This window comes from Salmo salar, chromosome 03 (assembly GCF_965601325.2).
Source record: "Salmo salar chromosome 03, fSalSal1, whole genome shotgun sequence".
Lineage (NCBI taxonomy): Eukaryota > Metazoa > Chordata > Actinopteri > Salmoniformes > Salmonidae > Salmo > Salmo salar.
The window spans coordinates 22,692,239-22,713,433 of record NC_138293.1 but is presented as its reverse complement, the minus strand read 5'-3'; the positions used below and the strand labels follow the sequence as shown (position 1 = coordinate 22,713,433).

Below are 21,195 nucleotides of genomic sequence, written 5' to 3'. Positions count from 1 at the left end.
TTACCAGAGGAGAAGCTCCAGTTGGGCATAGAGGAAGCGGAGGAAAGCCCTCCTGGTGGTGACCTCAGCATGGCAGTCATTAACCGCCCATCCCTGGTCACTGACACACTCTCCACTGATACACTTGGTCCCTGTCCCCAAAGACACCACCTGGGCTCGCCTCAGATCAAAACCTGACCACAATAGGAGACAAAAGGTCCTCTTACTAACCAACAACAAACATGAATCAGCACAGTACACCTATACAATAGATTTGTGAGTATCTAAATTATACCCAATTCCCTATATAGTGCACAGTTTTTTTGTTTTACTTATTTGGACCCTATGGGGCCTGGCCAAAAGTAGTGCACTACATAGGGAATCGAATAGGGTGACATTTGGGATGCAACCCAACTCTTGTCTTTTTGGATATCAGTTACAGTAATTTGGCCTCAGACACAGGAAGTCTCATAACAAAGAATTTCATCTAATTAAAATATTACTGTAATAGACTAAGATGGCAAAATAAATGGCTTCTGAATAAGAAATGACTCTAACAGGACAGAATATAATGCACCAGTCTCCTACTATATTGTTGTCTTGTTACAGCACCTCATGAAATATTTACAAAGACATAATGACAGTCTTATCTCATCAATGGCAGTGGTATAAAGCTGCATCTTGTGTTGCAGAGCAAGCTGAGCAACTGCTTATTTTCCTGTGAGGAATTCTATATGAATGAGCTGGCAGGGATTCCTATTGGATTCACTGCCCTTTGGGGCAGCATTACCTGGGAAGCACTGTGCCCATAGAAATAGAATGAATAGAAAGTAATTCATTCTAATTCTATGGATGTGCCCACGCTCTCATCTTAGGTATTCTATTAGATCCGGGGAGCTCAACTGTTTTTGATTGAGAGTTTCCCATGCTGGCTTCAACTGAAGTCGCTTATGTGCACTCCCAGTCGACTGGCTTACTGTGCTCTATACAGACCTATATTCAGAGGCATTTGATTAATTTACGACTTCTGCTGGTATCTACAGTTGTATAGGGACAGATGCACCATTTTTAAATTGGACTTGTTGAATATTTTACTACCATATTAAAAGTCAATGAAATGTGTCATCATGGTTGCATCCCAAATTGGCTCTGGTTAAAAGTAGTGCATTATACAGTACCAGTCAAAAGTTTGGACAAACCTACTCATTCAAGGGTTTTTCTTTATTTTTACTATTTTCTAAATTGTGGAAATAGTGAAGACATCAAAACTATGAAATAACACATATGGAATCATGTAGTAACTAAAAAAAGTGTTAAACAAATCAAAATATATTTTATATTTGAGATTCTTCAAAGTAGCCACGACAACATCTTTGCATTCTCTTAACCAGCTTAATCTGGAATGCTTTTCCAGTAGTCTTGAAGGGGTTCCCACATATGCTGAGCACTTGTTGGCTGCTTTTCCTTCACTCTGCAGTCCAACTAATCCCAAACCATCTCAACTGGGATGAGGTCGGGTGACTGTGGGGCCAGGTCATCTGATGCAGCACTCCATCACTCTCCTTTTGGGTCAAATAGCCCTTACACAGGATGGAGGTGTGTTAGGTCATTGTCCTGTTGAAATACAAATTAAAGTCCTACTATGCGCAAACCAGATGGGATGGCATATCGCTGCAGAATACTGTGTTAGCCATGCTAGAATTCTAAATAAATCACTGACAGTGTCACCAGCAAAGCACCATCACACCTCCTCCTCCATGCTTCACTGTGGAAACCACACATGCAGAGATCATCCATTCACCTACTCTGCGTCTCACAAAGACACGGCGGTTGGAACCAAAAATCTAAAATTTGGACGCATCAGACTAAAGCAGCGGTCCCCAACCTTTTTTGGGCCACGGACCGGTTTAATGTCAGACAATATTTTCACGGACCGGCCTTTAAGGTGTGGCGGATAAATACACAAAATAAAATGATACGACCGGCATAAAAACGGTGGTATTTTTAAATATAATGAACGTGAATCCACTGTGTACTCGTATGCAGCGTCCTCGTAACATCGCACCAACAACATAACATGAGTAACATCCTCTCTGCCCCCAACAACTCTCTGGTCGCTATGGTAACGTTTAAACATGCCTTAAAAATAAGATACAACACAAAAACAAATATAAAGTGCATGAAAAATACAACTTACCATAACGCTAAATCAGTGGAAGCCCTGAGCTTGTTTCTCTGCAACGAGACGGTACCATCTAGGGGTAATGGGAGACAATGACACTCGAAGTGTGTTGCTTATGTCCAGTCTACTCCGTAATTTTGTTTTGGTTGCTGTCACTGCAGAAAATCCCGCTTCACACAAATAGGATGTCGGAAATGGCAACAGGGTTTTCAATGCTATTGTGGCGATCTCAGGGTATTCTGACGTGACTTTAATCCAGAACACCGGCAGAGTTGTTGTCTCGAACATACTTTTAAGGCCGCCGTCATTTGCGATCTCCAGCAGTTGATCTTCTTCTTGCATAGACATGCTGGATTCACCTGGTTTCGCGGATCCATTCCTTGGCAGTTCGTGGGCCTTTTGTGGTTGGGAAGTAGCGCTCAAACTCTTTTAAAAGCAAAGACAGGTGATCGTGCACCAGCTGGGACAATGAAGGCTCGGGCTCAGTCTCTTCCAAAATCCCCGCGAATGTTTGAAACATGTCAAATATACCTCTTTTCACGCGCCGTCCCCACAAATCCAGTTTGGCTTTTAATGCAGCTACTTTATCTGCCAACTTGAAGACAGTTGTCATTGTTGGTTGAATATGTCGCACAAGTAAGCGAGTTTTGCGACCCATTCCTCGTCACTGAAATGTGCTGCCAGCTGTGACTTTTTCTGAGAGAAATCTCTGCAGCGGCTCTCGTAATTCAAACATTCTGGCCAGCGATCTCCCTCGGGATAACCATGTTATTTCTGTGTATAAGAAAAGGTGTCTGTGCTCCGCGTTCATTTTTCAAAATAAAACATCGTTCAGACTCAGATAATAAATAAAACGGAAATAATGTAAGTTATTTATTCTTTCTTTGCGGCCCGGTACCAAATGACCCACGGACCGGTACCGGTCTGCGGTCCGGGGGTTGGGGACCGCTGGACTAAAGGACAGATTTTCACCGGTCTAATGTCCATTGCTCGTGTTTCTTGGCCCAAGCAAGTCTCTTCTTCTTATTGGTGTCCTTTAGTAGTGGTTTCTTTGCAGCAATTCGACCATGAAGGCCTGATTCACACAGTCTCCTCTAAAAAGTTGATGTGTCTGTTACTTGAACTCTGTGAAGCATTTATTTGGGCTGCAATCTGAGGTGCAATTAACTCTAATGAACTTATTCTCTGCAGCAGAAGTAACTCTGGGTCTTCCTTTCCTGTGGCGGTCCTCATGAGAGCCAGTTTCATCATAGCGCTTGATAGTTTTTGCAACTGCACTTGAAGAAACTTTCAAAGTTCTTGACATTTTCCGCATTGACTGACCTTCATGTCTTAAAGTAATGATGGACCGTTGTTTGTCTTTGCTTATTTGAGCTGTTCTTGCCATAATATGGACTTGGTCTTTTACCAAATAGGGCTATCTTCCTGTATACCACCCATACCTTGTCACAACACAACTGATTGGCTCAAACGCATTAAGAAGGAAAGAAATTCCACAAATTAACTTTTAACAAGGCACACCTGTTAATAGAAATGCATTCCAGGTGACTATCTCATGAAGCTGGTTGAGAGAACGCCAAGAGTGTGCAAAGCTGTCATCAAGGCAAAGGGTGGCTACTTTGAAGAATCTAAAATATATTTTGATTTATTTAACACTTTTTTGATTACTACATGATTCCATATGTGTTATTTCATAGTTATGATGTTTTCACTATTATTCTACAAAAATAATGAAAAACCCTTGACTGAATAGGTGTGTCCAAACTTTTGACTGGAACTGTATTTATAGGGAATAGGGTGCCATTTGGACGCAGTCCATAGCCTACCTCTGGTCATTACGATGCCTGCCAGTGCTTTGTGACGTCTGTGCGACTGGGAGGTAGTGCAGCAACAGTCAGCCAGCTCACGGTGTTTCTCTCTCACCAAGTGGAAGATATACTCTGCAAAGCACTGTAATCACACAAGTGGATGGATCACTGACAAATCAAACAGACAGCGGCCAAGATAACATCTATGTTCACATCCACAAACATCCACATAGTGGAGCAAACAAACATTTATCTACCAAAACAACCAGATAATAGTTGACATTATCCCATATGGGCTCTGGTCAAAAGTAGTGCATTATATAGGGGCTCCCAGGTGGTGCAGCGGTCAAAGGCACTGCATCTCAGTGCAAGAGGCGATACTACAGTCCCTGGTTTGAATCCAGGCTGAATCACATCTGACTGTGATTGGGAGACCCATAGGGCGGCGCACAATTGGCCCAGCGTCGTCCGGGGTAGGCCGTCATTGTAAATAAGAATTTGTTCTTAATAAATCTTCTTCAGGATTGGTGGGTCCTCCACGGGACAGTTGAGCTAACGTAGGCTGTAAGTAACAAGAATATTTCCCAGGACATAGACTAATCTGATATTGGCAGAAAGCTTAAATTCTTGTTAATCTAACTGCACTGTCCAATTTACAGTAGCTATTACAGTGAAAGAATACCATGCTATTGTTTGAGGAGAGTGCACAGTTTTGAACTTGAAAAGTTATTAATAAACAAACGAGGCACATTTGGGCAGTCTTGATACACAATTTTGAACAGAAATACAATGGTTCATTGGATCAGTCTAAAACTTTGCACGTACACTGCTGCCATCTATTGGCCAAAATCGAAATTGCACCTGGGCTGCAATAATACCTTTCTCTTGGCCTTTCTCTTGCATTTCAAAGATGATGGTACAAAAAAAATACAAAAGAACGGTTTGTTTTTTCTTTGCATTATCTTTTACCAGATCTAATGTGTTATATTATCCTACATTCCTTTCACATTTCCACAAACTTCAATGTGTTTCCTTTCAAATGGTATCAAGAATATGCATATCCTTGCTTCAGGGCTTGAGCTACAAGCAGTTAGATTTGGGTATGTCATTTTAGGCAAAAAATGAAAAGAAAGGGAGAGTTGACAAAGAAGAAACCTCTGTCAGATTTATTGAAAGCACTGTCACAGGGTTCATCCTAAATCATACCCTATTCCCTATATATATATATATATATATTTACATTTATTTAACTAGGCAAGTCAGTTAAGAACAAATTCTTACTTACAATGATGGCCTACCCCGGACGACGCTGGGCCAATAGTGCGCCACCCTATGGGACTCTCAATCACACCCAGATGTGATGCAGCCTGGATTTGAACCAGGGACTGTAGTGACTGAGATGCAGTGCCTTAGACCACTGTGCCACTCGGGAGACATACTGGATATACAGTATTACATGAGCCTTATATGGTAAGTATATCTCAGAATAATGAGATATTGACAATATTTAGTAGCTAGTTGATTAACAATAATAATTAATAGGCTAACTCATCCACTTAATTTACATAACTTGAATTATTATGTATTGTATGAATTATCATCCCACCCATCCCCTGATATCAAGCTTGGAGAGATGAATGGAAAGGAAATATGTTGTCTAAATGGGGATGCACAAGGTCATGTGTAATGATGCATAATGAGCGTGTTAAATAATTATCTGCCAGATTAATATGCTCTTCACACCACCTCCGCTCTTAATTTCAATCTCCTTCAGTCTGGGGCTCCTCCTTGATCACTAATAGGCTGTGATGATAATGTTCATTAAGGTGTCTAGCTAGATGCCTGACTTTGAGGCACTTTTTGGAGGGCTAGGGATCAGTCTGATGAAAAACCCAGGATGTGTCCAAAAACCCAGGTGATGCAATCCTGAACGGTTACATCACTGCCTGGTATGGCAACTGCTCGGCATCTGACCGTAAGGCGCTACAGAGGGTAGTGCCAACGGCCCAGTACTTCACTGGGGCCAACCTCCCTGCCATCCAGGACCTATATAATAGGTGGTGTCAGAGGAAAGCTCATAAAATTGTCAGAGACTCCAGTCACCCAAGTCATGGACTGTTTTCTCTGCTACCGCACGGCAAGCGGTACCGGAGCGCCAAGTCTAGGACCAAAAGGCTCCTCAACAGCTTCTACCCCCAAGCCATTAGACTGCTGAACAATTCATAAAATCGCCACCGGACAATTTACATTGACCCCCCTTTTGTACACTGCTGCTACTCGCTGTTTGTGTGTTACCTATGCATAGTCACTTTCGCCCCCACCTACATGTACAGATTACATCAACTAGCCTGTACCCCTGCACACTGACTCAGTACCGGTGCCCACCGTACATAGCCTCGTTATTCTTATTGTGTTACTTTTTATAATTACTTTTTATTTTAGTCTACTTTGTAAATATTTTCTTCTTCTTGAACTGCACTGTTGGTTAAGGGCTTGTAAGTAAGCATTTGACGGTAAAGTCTACACTTGTTGTATTCGGCGCATGTGACAAATAAAGTCTGATTTGATTTGATTTCTTAATTCATTTTTCCTCAATTCCTTGCATCCTCTCTCCTCACCTCCTTCTCAAATTGGAGAAGAAGTTCAGAAGGGAGGGATTTTAGATCTTCTCCTCCAATACGTTTGAGAAGGAGATGAGGAGATAGGATGCAAGGAATCAAGGAAAGACTATTTGAGATTGAGCCAGTTTGTCTGCTAGTAGCCAAATAAGAGCCTATGTCTTGTGGACAAACTCTCCATCAGCCATGGTAAAGCTTGCCTTCCTTTACATTGACATGTCAGACTCATGGAAATAAACTTCTGGGACAAATCGTCTTACATTCTGAAAGCACCCAGATGAAAAAATACTACAGTTTAGTATAGAATTCTGTAATACACTGTAGTATACACTGAAGTATCCCTCGATCATGTATAGTACTTACTACAGAATGTTGTAGTAGTAGAATACTACAGTAAATACTACAGTATTATCCGCAAAAACACAGGTTTAGGAAAATTTGCTTTTTGAGTATCCTCAAGGAGAAAGCCTCCACTTCTATGTCAAAGATAATAAAACAAAAACACTATAGTAAATACTACACTAATGTCTGTAAAAACACCACATTAAATACTACACTAGATTACATTCAGCAAAAACCCTACATTAATTTCTTTAGTATATACTACAGTTATTTTACTATAGTATTTATACTATAGTTAACTGTAAATACTACAGTATACTACAGTAAATACTATAGTATTCACTGTAGTGTTTCTGCAGATTTTAGTCTGCAAAAACACTACAGTGAATACTACAGTAAAGTCTGCAAAAACACTATGGTGAATACTATAGTATTTATACCATAGTATACTATTGTATGTTTTTAATGTGTGCATAGCAGCAAAAGATGACAAGAGGTGCAGCTTTTCTGAGGCCAGACAGACATAACAGGGTTGTTTAGCTGCTGTGGTTGGGCATGCAGGACAGGACATCGTTAGTCCTTAGGCTCCTGGACATGGAAGGCATATTGATACGATACACTCCATTTGGTGGCAGTCAGAGCACCTCAGACAAATTCAGTAGGACCATTTAAAAGATGGGATGGATGCTCATACTGCAGCTATAGAGACAAAGGACAGGATATGTCCAATAACCCTGTTCAATCTGGGCACTTCAAGGATGATGTGAATAAAATCGAGGAATAAAAAATGTAATGCACTGTGATTGTTATATCCAACTTACAGCAAATTTAAACACAGTATCTCAACATATTTGTTTTAGAAAATACTGAATATCAGTCAAAATTGAATATACAGGCTTGACACCGATTGCAAAATGACTTAAGATGAACAATTCTATCTTCCCATAGCAATATAAAATAGTAGAATTTCCCTTCCAGCTCAGAACCCTTAAAGGGGTTCAATTGGCCCTTTATCTACTTCCCCAGAGTCAGATGAACTTGTGGATATAATTTTTATGTCTCTGTCCAGTATGAAGGAAGTTAGAGGTAGTTTTGCGAGCCAATGTTAACTAGCGTTAGCGCAATGACAGGAAGTCTATGGGTATCTACTAGTTAATCTGACTCTGGGGAAGTAGATAAAGGGCCTCCCGAAGTATCCCTTTAAGTTAGTAATGGTACTCACCTGAGGTAGCTGTGCGCTCTTGGCCCAGCTGGCAGTATTGCTGATGCTCCTCTCAGGACCTAGACTGATGTTAAACAGGTCCTGTAGTGCTGAGGCTGCTGCCTCGGCTTTAGCCAGCCTCTTACTGCGCCCACAGCCCTCAAATACCCTTCTATCCACCCGTACTGCCATCACAAAGCTCCTGATCGGCCTGCCTTTCTTTCTCTCTGTCAGGCAGATGTACCTCAAGCCTGGCATTAACTCATTGAGCAGAGCCACGGGCCTCAGTTCCCCGACGATAGAGGAACCGAACCGCTGCCTCTTCTGATTGGCTGAGGACATCAGGTCAAGGGTCAGGCGCACTAGTCTCCCATGGTTACGGATACTGGAGAGCAACTCATGTCCCCTTTTCACTGTTCTGTAGAGTTGTCCTTGTGCTGGTGGCTCCTCAAACTGCAACTCCTTTCCCCCTGTTCTGTGATTAAGGATTTGGTCTTCCTGTGCTTCTGGCTGAAACTCCTTGAAGAGCGTGTCGGGGACGAGATCGGCCTGATCTGAGGTGAAGTCTGTTGGTGATGTGGTGTTGATGAAGTTGAGGTTTCCCATGGTGATGTGAGCCTGATGGGCGTTGGGGAACTGGATGAAGGACCTAAGAGCCAGCTCTGCTGCCCTCATCTTAGCCTTCTTCTTGGTGGGGCCTCGGCCCTCGAACCTGAGACCGTTGACCTCTACTCCTACAGCGAACACAGGGGCGTGAACTGGCCCTGTCTGAGACACTATCTCATACTGTAGACCTGGTCTCAGCTCATTCAAATGCACCAGGGCATTCTTCTTTGTGACAGACCAGGAAGTCATCATTGTCTTCTGACAGGTGGCATCACTCCCACGCGACGCTCGTCCCCCAACCCACCGTGCAGACGGAGTCGTGGCGCTATCTGATGTGAGACAATGGGCCGTCCTCTTACAGATCAACTGGAGTTCGTAGAGAAGCCTGTCTTTTCCTTCCACCAAAGGCTGCTTCCTCTGTAGAGCAGTAGTCCTGGAGAGCCCTCTGGAGATGTCAGTGTAAAGATCTGATGGATGATGTGCAGGTACCATGGTACAGTCCACTGTTGTCTTTCTTTTGGAGATGTCAGTGCAAAGAGCTGATGATTGATGATGTCCAGGTTGTAGTATGGAGGAATAGTCCACTTGGTTTCTGCTGTCGCGGTTCTCCTTCACCTCAACGCTGCTGGTACCTGATCCCGAATCAAGTCCAGAACAAACATAGTTGAAAAAACCTTTATGACTTGTCACATTTGGTTGAGGAGATTTTCAATAAAAGGAAACTACAGGACATGGGAGACCTTAGCAAAAGGTTACGGGGGTGGGATGACCTGAAATATTCTGGTTTTACAAAATGTGATGCTGTTTTCAAATGAATCACAATACCTTGCTCTTGTGAAAGCTTTTAGAATTGATAAACTGATAAATTGCTGGTGTGCTACTCTGATTTAAATGTGGTGTGAGTGAATAGCATGGAAAGGGAAATATATAAATAAATTACTTGAAGTGTCTCCATGGTCTCTTGATGTTGTTGTCCCAATATCTCTAAACCTCATGGGGCCGATGAAAGATGACAACATACTTGTTCTCTCTGAAACACAACAGAGACAGGCAGTTACTGGGGAATCCACATAAAACATGACAAAACCCCAGATATGTTAACCCACATAAGAGTGTATTACAGTACCGTTATGTCATCTCCAAAAAAGTTTTTTACATGATGGAAGAGGGTTAGATATAGATTCATATAATGTACATGAAATACCTCTACTGTATGATCTATATTGAGCTCCATATTTTCAGAGCCCAAATATTATTTCCAGAAAAAATACAATAAAAGTTATGAAATGGACTGAAGTAAACACTTTTATGGTAATAATGCAAACTTAATGTGTAAATCTGAATGTCCATTAGAATTATGCTGGCTGAAGGGATAGAGAGAAAACAAAACACAGGTTTAGAGTCAACTGGAGTAATTGAAAGGTGTGGCTGATAAGACCAGAGGATTTCACACAGGGTCTGTGTCCCATTAATGGAATCCCTTAAGACAAATCAGCCAATCAAACTAGTTTTATGTAGCCTAGTTGTCTCCTAAATGTTTGCAGATTGTATGGACAGCCAAGCAGTTTATTTGTTTGTTTTATCAATGATGTTTTGTTAATAGACAAAGAACTGTCAATCTGTTCACACTTCTTTTGAAAAGATGTGATATCTTACCAGATAGAAGGAAGAATCGCATGCTGATGACAATTGTGGGTCACCTTAGTGACCAATAGTTCAAAGCAATGAATTTTCAAGTTAAAAGCACAGGGTGGTAAAAAAAAGGGGTCCATGGTCCACTGTACTTAGATTGTACGTACAGTATGTATGTACACTGTATGTATGTATTACATAGATGTATTATGTTGGTGTGTATTATAATATTGCATCTGGAAAGTTCTCAAATTCTTTTAACTTCTGTAGATGGATATCATTGGTGACTGTTGTAGATACCATCCACTATAAACTGTCCAAGAAGTTCAGCATGTTCTTGCCCTTGAGGAAAGACAGTACGCATTAGACAAAATCACACAAAACATTTTAAATTATGCTTAGCAAATGAGATTATCCAAAGCTGTCAGGCCTCACACATTGGATGGGAAGCGGGCGCTTTTCACTTTCCTTGCCATGCCTAATTTCATTATTATATTAAACATGCTTCATTAACAATGACGGGATTAACCAAGTTTGCCTCAGGAGTTTTAAAATAATCAAACTGGAATATGATGATGTGATATCAGATTTTACCCTTAACATGTAATGTACATAAAGTGATTCTACAATGAAGCCTCGGGTTTGTGGAGCTGTGATCGTGTGATGATAAATTATGAAAAGTGTAAACAGTGCCCTACAGTAGGAACAAATGGTGCCATTTCATTAGGTTGAGAAGGCAATGCATGGGAGAGAGAAATATGTCAATTCAGCCTCCTAGCTATAACTAAATATAACAACTAGGGGACTGTCACAAGATGAGAATAATAGGGGATCCTGTCTCCAGAAATATCTGAGATAGGGCTAGGCCGAGATGTTTGACAGGTGGAGGAAAGCTACAACTTCAAATTAAATCAAATCAAACTCACTTACTTCCACAAATGAGTTATGGTGAAGAACGACTGACATGTCTCTACTCCAAGATGGTGAGGGACCTTACTTACCTTCCAGAGTGCAGTGTCTTTTAGGTATTGTATTACGCAGCAGGGAAATGTTTCATTAGAAATATGACTGTTTGCCTTGAATTCACTGTACTATATTTAGTGTATTCAATATTGTATACTGTATTTAACAGCATTAAGCTTAAACTCTTACAGGTAGTGTATACAGCTAAGTCCTTGTTTCCTGTGAGGGTATAGTCAGATTAACCTGAATTAAATCTAAAGGCACAGTCTAATACACATCTTGCTAACGCACGTGTAATCCACCCAGAATGGGGATGAGCTAAATGCCTAGGCTACTGTCGGCTTATAGTATTACTGGTTGTATCTAGTCTTCATGTTAACCCTCACATTCTTTATAATTGAGACTAGAGTTCTATCTAGCGTCTTTGGCTTTCAAACTGACAATTTGGTGCTTGTTTTGAGTAAGCATTCTCTTCTATCAAGTCAGTTAATAATGATGAAGTTCAGAGAGAGATACTAGCTAAGCAGCTACGTGACAAAATACAGTTATACGTTTTTGATTTCAGAGTAAATGACACCATAGGCTGCAAGAATGAGGGTCAGGAAAGAGCAAAGTACAACCTTCCCCTGCCGCACCAGTTTAAAAGCCTTAGAATTAAATTATTGCATTTATATCAAATTTTCTCTGTGTTTTTGGTTCCCATCTCATTTTTCTGCATTTAATTTACTCAAATTTCACAGGAACTGCAAGGTGTCACAGTGAAGTATGTGCATTATTTATCCAATTACTTTTCTGTAATACACTTATTAGCTTATCAGGTCTGCTGACATGCAAAAATCTGAATTTTCATTTGTGAAAATGACAGTAATATAAACATGCTGTTGTTGGTGAGGTGGGTTTTTCTGTGTCTAAGCTTAAGTTAAACTGGTGCAAACGTTGGATATGACCTACTATCCAGCCCCCTCTTTTTCCCACTTCCCCTGATCTCCTTCCTCTCTCAGACTCTATGTGCATGCCAAATGGCACCCTATTCCCTATATTGGGCCCTGGTCAAAAGTGGTGCACCATACATGGAACATGGAGCCATTTGGGATGCAGACTCCCAGTGCTGTTAGGTGGTGGTGCGGCAGCAGGTAAATCCCAGTGAAATTGGTGTCTCTGGGTTCAGGGGCCACAACCCAGACCATCCCATAGCACTGCTGCACCAGTAATGTAACAACCCAGACCATCCCATAGCACTGCTGCACCAGTAATGTAACAACCCAGACCATCCCATAGCACTGCTGAACCAGTAATGTGTTAGTCACTGTGGGACTACAGGGGAATGGTCCTAAAGGATAGGACCCTGGTTGAATAATGGGGAATACTGTAGTCCATGAAGAAGGCATTTTATTTAAAAAATACACTACTGTTCAACATTTTGGGGTCACTTAGAAATGTCCTTGTTTTTGTAAAGCTCATTTTTTGTCCATTAAAATAACATCAAATTGATCAGAAATACAGTTTAGACATTGTTAATGTTGTAAATGACTATTGTAGCTGGAAATAGCTGATTTTTAATGGGATATCTACATAGGTGTACAGAGGCCCATTATCAGCAACCATCACTCCTGTGTTCCAGTGGCACGTTGTGTTAGCTAATCCAAGTTTATCATTTTAAAAGGCTAATTGATCATTAGAAAACCCTTTTGCAATTATGTTAGCACAGCTGAAAACTGTTGTTCTGATTAAAGAAGCAAAAAAACTGGCCTTCTTTAGACTAGTTGAGTATCTGGTGCATCAGCATTTGTGGGTTAGATTACAGGCTCAAAATGGCAATAAGAGTATTCTTCCATTTACTTGGCTATGTCAACTGCAGTTATTCAATTCCCAGTTTCTTTCCCTTTGATTTCCACTTCTCAGGTGAGGGTGCTGTTTAGGTAAGGGGGATGTCTGTACAAAAACAAAACAGGCTATTTTAAGTCTCCCATATAGAAATGTTTTTGAACAATTACACACCCTATAACCCACACACTGATGTATCAATCTGATTTATGGCTTGTTGTGCAGTAAGCAAGCTCAGGTGTATAACTGTGGCTCATTCCACCTTCAAATAATAACTTAATGAGAATGGAGTACTTTATACTTTTCAGTATAAAGTACTCTGCAGCCACTTAGTGTGGACACCAGGTGAGGCCACACACACAGATGTCTCTTAAACTACCTTATTTTCTCAATAACAGTCTCTCTCCTTTACTTCATCCCTCTCTCCCCTTCTCCCTAAATCCTCTAGGTTATATCAGCTGTGTCGGTGAGCCCCTCCTGCATCTGAACTGCCTGACACACAGAGGGCACAGCATGATCAGAGGTGAGAAGTCACTTGGTTGGGTCAACAGGAAGTATTATTAAAGAGATACTTTACATTGAAATACAGATAGAGATGTAGTAGTCCCAGAGTTAACGATCCAAGGTCAGTTTTGCATTTCACCTCCTGATGATGATGACTGACCGTGTTAGAATAAAAAACCCCACAGGGCTTATACATGATATATCCCTCTCTCCATCTGTCTCTCGTCTGCAGGTATGTTTTGATGTGAGAGAGGATGCCAACCCCCAGTCCCGTCATCGCCACCTCACACGCTAAGATAACCTTCGGGCCAACTGGGAGCCCAAGGCTGGTTAGGAGACGTCGTTAGAGACACTAATTGTGATGAACTGAGAGAATATTAGGGTAGCACTGTGATTCATTAATCATATGCAGTCTTCCCTGCTCCTATGTTCTTACCTCTTTCCATTTCTGTCTTTTACACCTCTCTCGCCACCTCCTCTTTCTTCCTTTGTTTTTATAATGCATACCAGATGTGCACTTGAACCTGTATTTATAATATAATATGACAATTATAATATTTATAATGCATGTATTATGTGTTTATAATATTTGGTTAATTAACTTCTTTCAATAAAGCATTCCACATTCTCTACTGGTTGAAATGAAGTCTCTCATTTGATGAAATACTACACCTATCCTGTGTCCTCAGATCAATGCAGATGAAGGAAATTAGATATTGTGATTAACTGGTTTTAGAGTATTTACATGATGAATAAGAAGTGTAGTGTACTGTTTTCTTTTGATTCTGTTTCTGTATATATGAATTACAAATCAGCCTTTAACCCATTAAATCATGTTTCTAGTCTATTGCATAGTTACAATGTGTAACCATTAATGTCCCAGCACCAGGATGGGTAAACACTGTTAAAGTGTATAATTGTAATACATACATGCAGACACAGCATCATTCAAAGACTGGAGTTTGATACTCCTGGTATTGGTTATGACTGAAAAAGAATGTCTCACAGACATTCATACCTGAACTGCACCTTTATTTGCCAAGGTAGAGTACATGATCAGTGAATATATTCATGTACAGGCTACAATGTGGGAATCTTATGCATGGTAATAACTACATGTATATACAACTTGCATCCTTGGCACAAAGTTATATTATATTCTACTCAATCCATAGGCTTCATTAATGTCATTCAGACTGTTTTGAAGTTGATAGAACCGGCTATGATAGCTGAGGTTCATAGCTAGGTTCTGAACTAATATTTATACCAAATGTTTTAGGGTCCATACACAGATCGGCTACATAGCTAGCTACACATCCATAGGCATACAGGTATTTTTATTCTCCACTGCACAATAAGGAAGAAAATAGTTAGCTAGCTACGTTACATCTGCTGCATTGAATGGCAAAAATCAGCAAGGCAAGCTTAAAAAATTGTACATCCAATTTGCAGTAAATGATTTAGCTAGCTAGATTCTTTACATCCACTGTTTCACAAGACGACAGCCTGGTTTGCTGGTTGTTTCAGGAGTCCTTAAAACATTAAACAACCAGAATTACAATGTCATACTCATGTCACAATGCCCATAATGTCACGTCCTGACCAGTAAAGGGATTATTTGTTATTATAGTTTGGTCAGGACGTGGCAGGGGGTATTTGTTTTATATGGTTTTGAGTGTGTGTTTATGTAGAGTGGCGTTTTATTTCCAGGGTTTTTGGTTTAGTTCTATGTTGTACAGTTCTATGTCTGTTTCTAGGGTGTTTATTTCTATGTTTAGTATTTGGGATTGGGGCCTTCAATTGGAGGCAGCTGGTTATCGTTGCCTCTGATTGAAGGTCCTATAATTAGGAGTTTGTTTGTTTTGGGGATTGTGGGAGATTGTTCTTTCTACTGCTGTGTGAGCCTACAAGGCTGTTTGTCGTCCGTTCATCGTTTTCTTGTTTTTTTTCGTGTTAAATAAAATGAGCATTCACACACCCGCTGCGCCTTGGTCCATCCATTACGACGACCGTGACACAAAAAACTAGCCAGCTAGCTGGCTAATGTTAGCTAGTCAGCTAGCTTGCTAAAGTAAAAAATGTTGTAACTTAATGTTATGACAAAAAAAATATGCACAACCGTTTGCCTCTACATTAACTTACATATTCCTCTCAACTGTACATTTTTTGCATGAATCGTTATGACGTTATAATTACTTACATTTGCTTCCATCCTAGTATTTTTGTCAGCCATCTTTGCTGAAGAAAGTCTCCAGCCTTGCGTTGCATAGCGTCCAATTAGTCATGGGAATGACTCGATATGATTGGTAATGTCAGGCGTGTGCGTACTTGTGCTGAAGTCAGGTGCAGGAGAGCAGGGAATTGTGAACAGGCGCACACTTTATTTCGGCAGGAGAGATATACAGACGGACGCAGCTGCGTCCAAAAACCTCCAGCCAACAAGGCAAAGTGTAAAACGCGCAAAACAGTCACAACACATCAAATGTATACAAACAGGCTTCGTGAAATAACACGGGAAAAACGCACGCAAGCCTAGTGCGTACAAAAACACGTAACACACAAACAATTTTACACAAAGACATGAGGGGGAACAGAGGAATAAATACATGTAGTGTGATTGGGGAATGAAAACCAGGTGTGCAGGGAACAAAACAAAACAAATGGATAAATGAAAAATGGAGCGGTGATGGCTAGAAAGCCGGTGACGTCGACCGCCGAACGTCGCCCGGACAAGGAGAGAAGCCGACTTCAGCGGAAGTCGTGACAGGTAATTGCCCAGCGGTTGCCGCTGGTGACTTGCATAAAGTTGGGAAATATTTCACTTTTTCACCGACTCCCACACCACGTTTGCGTTGGCCAACGGTCCCCGCCTTCTCAGTCTCTCACCGCTTTCCTTCCATTGAAAATGAATGGGAAGCGGTGTTCCACCGCGCGGCACCGCATGCTAGTGTACACGGGGTATGAGAGTACATCAAAACAACTTGCACCAATTCATTTTCAGTTTTTCCCATTGTAGTGAGGTTCGGTCTCCATGGAACCACGAAGGCTCATAAGGAAAGAACAAAGTGTTATTCAACTTGAATATGGTGAAGAGGTGAAGCAACACATTTTTTCAGAGCATGAAGCTCGTCTCCTCTGTTAGTCCCCCAACACAAAAAAAACTTCCCATCCAGATCTTTGCTGAAGTGTATTTACCTCTTTGATCACTTTGTTGCATATGTTGATGAGAGGTGATGGAACAATCGTTTGACAACCTCCTCTTATTTACCGGTGAACAGCCTCTCTGAGGAAACCAACACAGTCAAGTAACATGAATGAAACTATGACACTGACTCAATTGGCTAGGCTACTGTCTGCCAAAAGTCTGCATCTCCACTGAGAGAGTGACATCAAATGAAAGGGGGGGGCACAGCCAGCCTGTCTTGGTTAGGAGCCAAAGTGAGTTCCGTGGGCTTACTTTGATGGCACTTTTCCCAGACTCAAGTAATACATAATAATACATAATATACCGCAAACTATTCATGTAGTTGTGATGTTTGTAGTTCACAAGCAGGTTGTTCCCATCAGCAGGAATCAGAGAAACAGGAAGAGAACTTCATGATAATATTCTCAGAGAGAGGAGGAGCCATATGTCACCATAGACACATCAACAGAGGACACTATTAGTTCAGTTTGAACTGGTTATGTACCAGACATTACACAATGAACATAGCTAATGAACATTAAAAACTTCAGAGAAAAAATGGCTTTCCAGTTTAGTTGGTATTTAAGAGAAAAATCAGGGGCCGTATGTATTAAGTATAGTATATGCCATTTAGCAGAAGCTTTTAACTAAAGCAACTTACAGTCACGCGTGCATACATTTTACGTATGGGCGGCCGCAAGAGTCAAACCCACAACCCTGGTGGTACAAGCGCCATGCTCGTCCAACTGAGCTACAGAGTAGGAGCGTTGAGCTAGGATCAGGTCCCCCCCGTCCATGTAATCTTGTTGATTGTGATCTAAAATGCAAAACTGATCCTAAATCAGCAGTCCTACTCTGAGACGCTTGACACATACAGTCCTGGATCTTTTTTTAAAACAGCCCACCCATATTATCTGTGGTCATAACTTTGGACTAGAGAGAATATCTCATAAGGTCCACTCAACCAGAGGCTCAGGCTGGGTGATTGTTGTGAAAACCAGTCAAGCAGTGAGATGTCTGATATCTGAGCAAACCCTCACTGTGACAGGCAGATCACACACATTCTGATCCTCAAATCAATCATACAGTACATCAAATCAAAAACAAATACAGAACAAAGCCGTTCAAAGAGCTCACAAACACTTGGAACTGAATTATGAAATGTTTTCCTAAAACATATGGTGATGGGAATTTCATTGTAATATGGGATAATAACAATGGCATACTGTGGCACAAATCTGTGGATCCCCGTTGATTCAACAGCTGTGAAAATGGCCCCATTTCAACTAGTAACACCAATGACTGTTTGTCTGTCTCTTCATCAAACCAAATACTATAGTTCCTCTAATCTATGTTGCCTTGTAGTAGAGTGAGCATTTTAACAAATGATGTGGCAGGTAGCCTAGTGATTAAGAACATTTGGCCAGTAACTGAACGGTTGCTGGTTCAAATCCTGGAGCCAAATAGTTGAACAATGTCAATGTGCCCTTGAGCAAGGCACTTAACCCTAATTGCTCATGTAAGTCACTCTGAATAAGAACATCTGATTAAATGTAGCTTTTAATGTCAGTGGAATGAATCAATAAGAAAGGCTTAATTTAACCTTTTTTCTTTTTGCAAAACAATAGCACTCTCTCAAACGATCTACTCACTGTCTGGGATAACATATTGAGGATATTGTTATGGGTTTCTTTACTACAGCAATGGTTAATGAATAATACAACAAGTTGTTGAGTAACAGCAAATACAATAAGAGTAAAAGTCTGTTTGAGTTAACGTCTGTTACAGTGGACAGTAATAATTACAGCTTTATTACATCAATATAGATTTAAAGTTGACTGGTTTCCCTAATGCATGAAATAAGATTAAAACATTTCCCTTGTGCTGATTCACAGACAGATCAGACAGTCTGTCTGGCCATCAGTTTTTTTTAAAGCATGCAGCCTAGTTGACTGCACTTATGTCTGGTGTCACTGCAACTTAACACAACCAACACAGCTAAATGCAGACCTGACATTTTAACACTGCAATCATATAAAAAGCCTTTGTCTCCCTCCCTCCCTCCCTGTCTAGACCTGATGCACTCACTATGCAGATCTGTAAACAATGCAGAAGTAAATCTGCATGTTGACTTGCTCTAGTAATGGTTTTGTGTTTCTGATACTATACCTTTAAACCAAAATAGCAGCCCAATCAACAAATATGGATACAAATCATAATACATTTTGTTGAAGCAACAGATGATAGAAAACAGCTGTTGTTCCATGTTCTTCCATCATGATAATCTGTCCTGAATTTAGGACAATATTGCACAACTTTCCCAAATAAACCAAGTACAGTATATAGCACTGAATAGTGTCTAGTCCCTGCATGGTGTATATACTGTAACGTGAGAGTCTGATCAATTTCCCATGAAAATGGTAAGTAATTTACCAAATTAACAGTAACTTCTGTAAATCATCAAACAATTATTGTCTTTGAAGAAAACGTAGATGATGTCCAAGGAAAGTTCCAAGGCCATACATTTGTCTCATAATTTGAGTGTTTGTATACTCAATGTTTACCGCATCTGACTGGGACTGCTTTTAAGTATTTTGAAGGTAGGAAAACACTCTTTAGGAATCCATAGCAACATAATACATAATTGCTCATACTGGAAATAACAGTTTTTGTATGGATCCTCCTCTGACCAAACATCCTATTGGCTCTTTCTTGACGAACACTGTAAGGATGACATTCATCAAAAGAGCAATACACCCACACCCACAACCCTCCTGTAAATATATCAGTTAAAAATAGCCTAACATTTTAGTTAAATCATTACAGCACACTACCACAATAGAATGCCACTGGTTAGACATGATGTGCTCTATGTTCAGCTGGCGATAAGGCGGCGCTAATGTCAACATGTGAGGTCTGTCTTTAAATTAAAAACGTGTGCCAATTTCAAGCAGCGCTACTAGTGATAACTCGCCAAAAGCTGGTCTTAGAGGTAACGCAATTGGTTATGGTATCGATTTTGCCAGTGGAGGCGCACAGTACCCTATTCAGTAGCCTATAACCAATGCTTTATTAAAATATCACAAGCAACAAAACAGTCAGACATTCCCGTTTTTTCCTTATATATTGGATATTATTTTTGCCCATATGTAGCTTCTGTGGACTCATTAGGCATATGTGTGATGCCCATTGAATGGAAGGTGTCAGTGACTGTAGGAAGCCTGTTTAGGAACATCAAGTTATTGCAATGGTCTGCTTATTGTTTTTCCTTTATCATTTAGTTAAAATATGACAACTTCAACTTTCATCTGTTGGATTTAACTGTCAAATGGCTGGAATTCTGCTGTCCTTGGTGCTGAATCCGCTTGTAGCCTAGGCTATTTTCCTGTTCCTTTGTTTACGTTTTACGTGGCTAACTCACTAACAGCTCATTTCAACGGCGATGGTAGACTAATCTTATTATAATGTTTGGGGCAATGTCCAAATGTCCATGGCTCAAACATGCAGTGCATTTTCGAAATGTGAACGCAATGACGAAAATGTCCATGTTGAAGCCAATAAAAAAATAGTAGATTAGCTACATGTTTGTTATAACTAGGCCTATTGTAGGGTTACTGTATACTATTTAAATTAATAAACGTCCTATTTAGAAATATTGTTGATTTTGTTTTAAAAAAAACAGATTGATTGCTTTTTGTTTATTAGAAAGATTCATGGGTTTATGTTGAGAACGTACATTGCTCGAATGCAATGCAATTTCGTCTGCTATTTCTGGAGAAGTGCAAATATGATCTATGGTTCCATGATGTTTATAAAACGTAAAATGTTGGAGCAGTATAACCATAGAGATCCTATTAAATCAGCCTGGTCTCATACATTAGATGTAATGTAGTACACTAAACCCCGAGACACTCAAATGAGTATGATATGTTAAGTTTGTTATGGTTACATAAGACAGAAGGTTACTTAAGGCAAAAACGAAAAAGTGGGGTTGTTGGTCAGGGTGGATGGGTTGGCATATAATGGCAATGGCAATGTCTATCAACCTAAAGGTTACAAGTTCAAATCTAATCTTGGACAACTTTTTGCTAATAAGCAACTTTTCAACTAGGCTACTTACTGCTTTTTACCTACTTTGTAACTACTTAGCATGTTAGCTAACCCTTCCCCTGACCCTAACCTTAACCCTCGCCCTAACCCTAACCCATAGCCTACCTAACTTTAGCCACCTAACCAACTAGCTAAAATTCATAACATATCATACGGTTTGCAAATTTGTAACATATTGTACATTTTGCTAATTCATAACATATAATACGAATTGTAATTCAAAACAAATTACACAAAATAGG

The 21,195-nt window shown here is 40.4% G+C and overlaps 1 protein-coding gene across 1 annotated transcript; it reads right to left on the bottom strand.

The window, feature by feature from the left end:
* Positions 1-9,355, bottom strand: LOC106599618 (inactive double-stranded RNA-specific editase B2). Its single transcript, XM_082973083.1, has 3 exons — positions 8,152-9,355; positions 3,988-4,111; positions 1-173 (listed from the first exon to the last, which is right to left on the bottom strand). The coding sequence occupies exons 1-3, from the start codon at positions 9,226-9,228 to the stop codon at positions 1-3; spliced, it is 1,374 nt and encodes a 457-aa protein (XP_082829209.1). The 5' UTR covers positions 9,229-9,355.
* Positions 9,356-21,195: the final 11,840 nt, after the last annotated feature.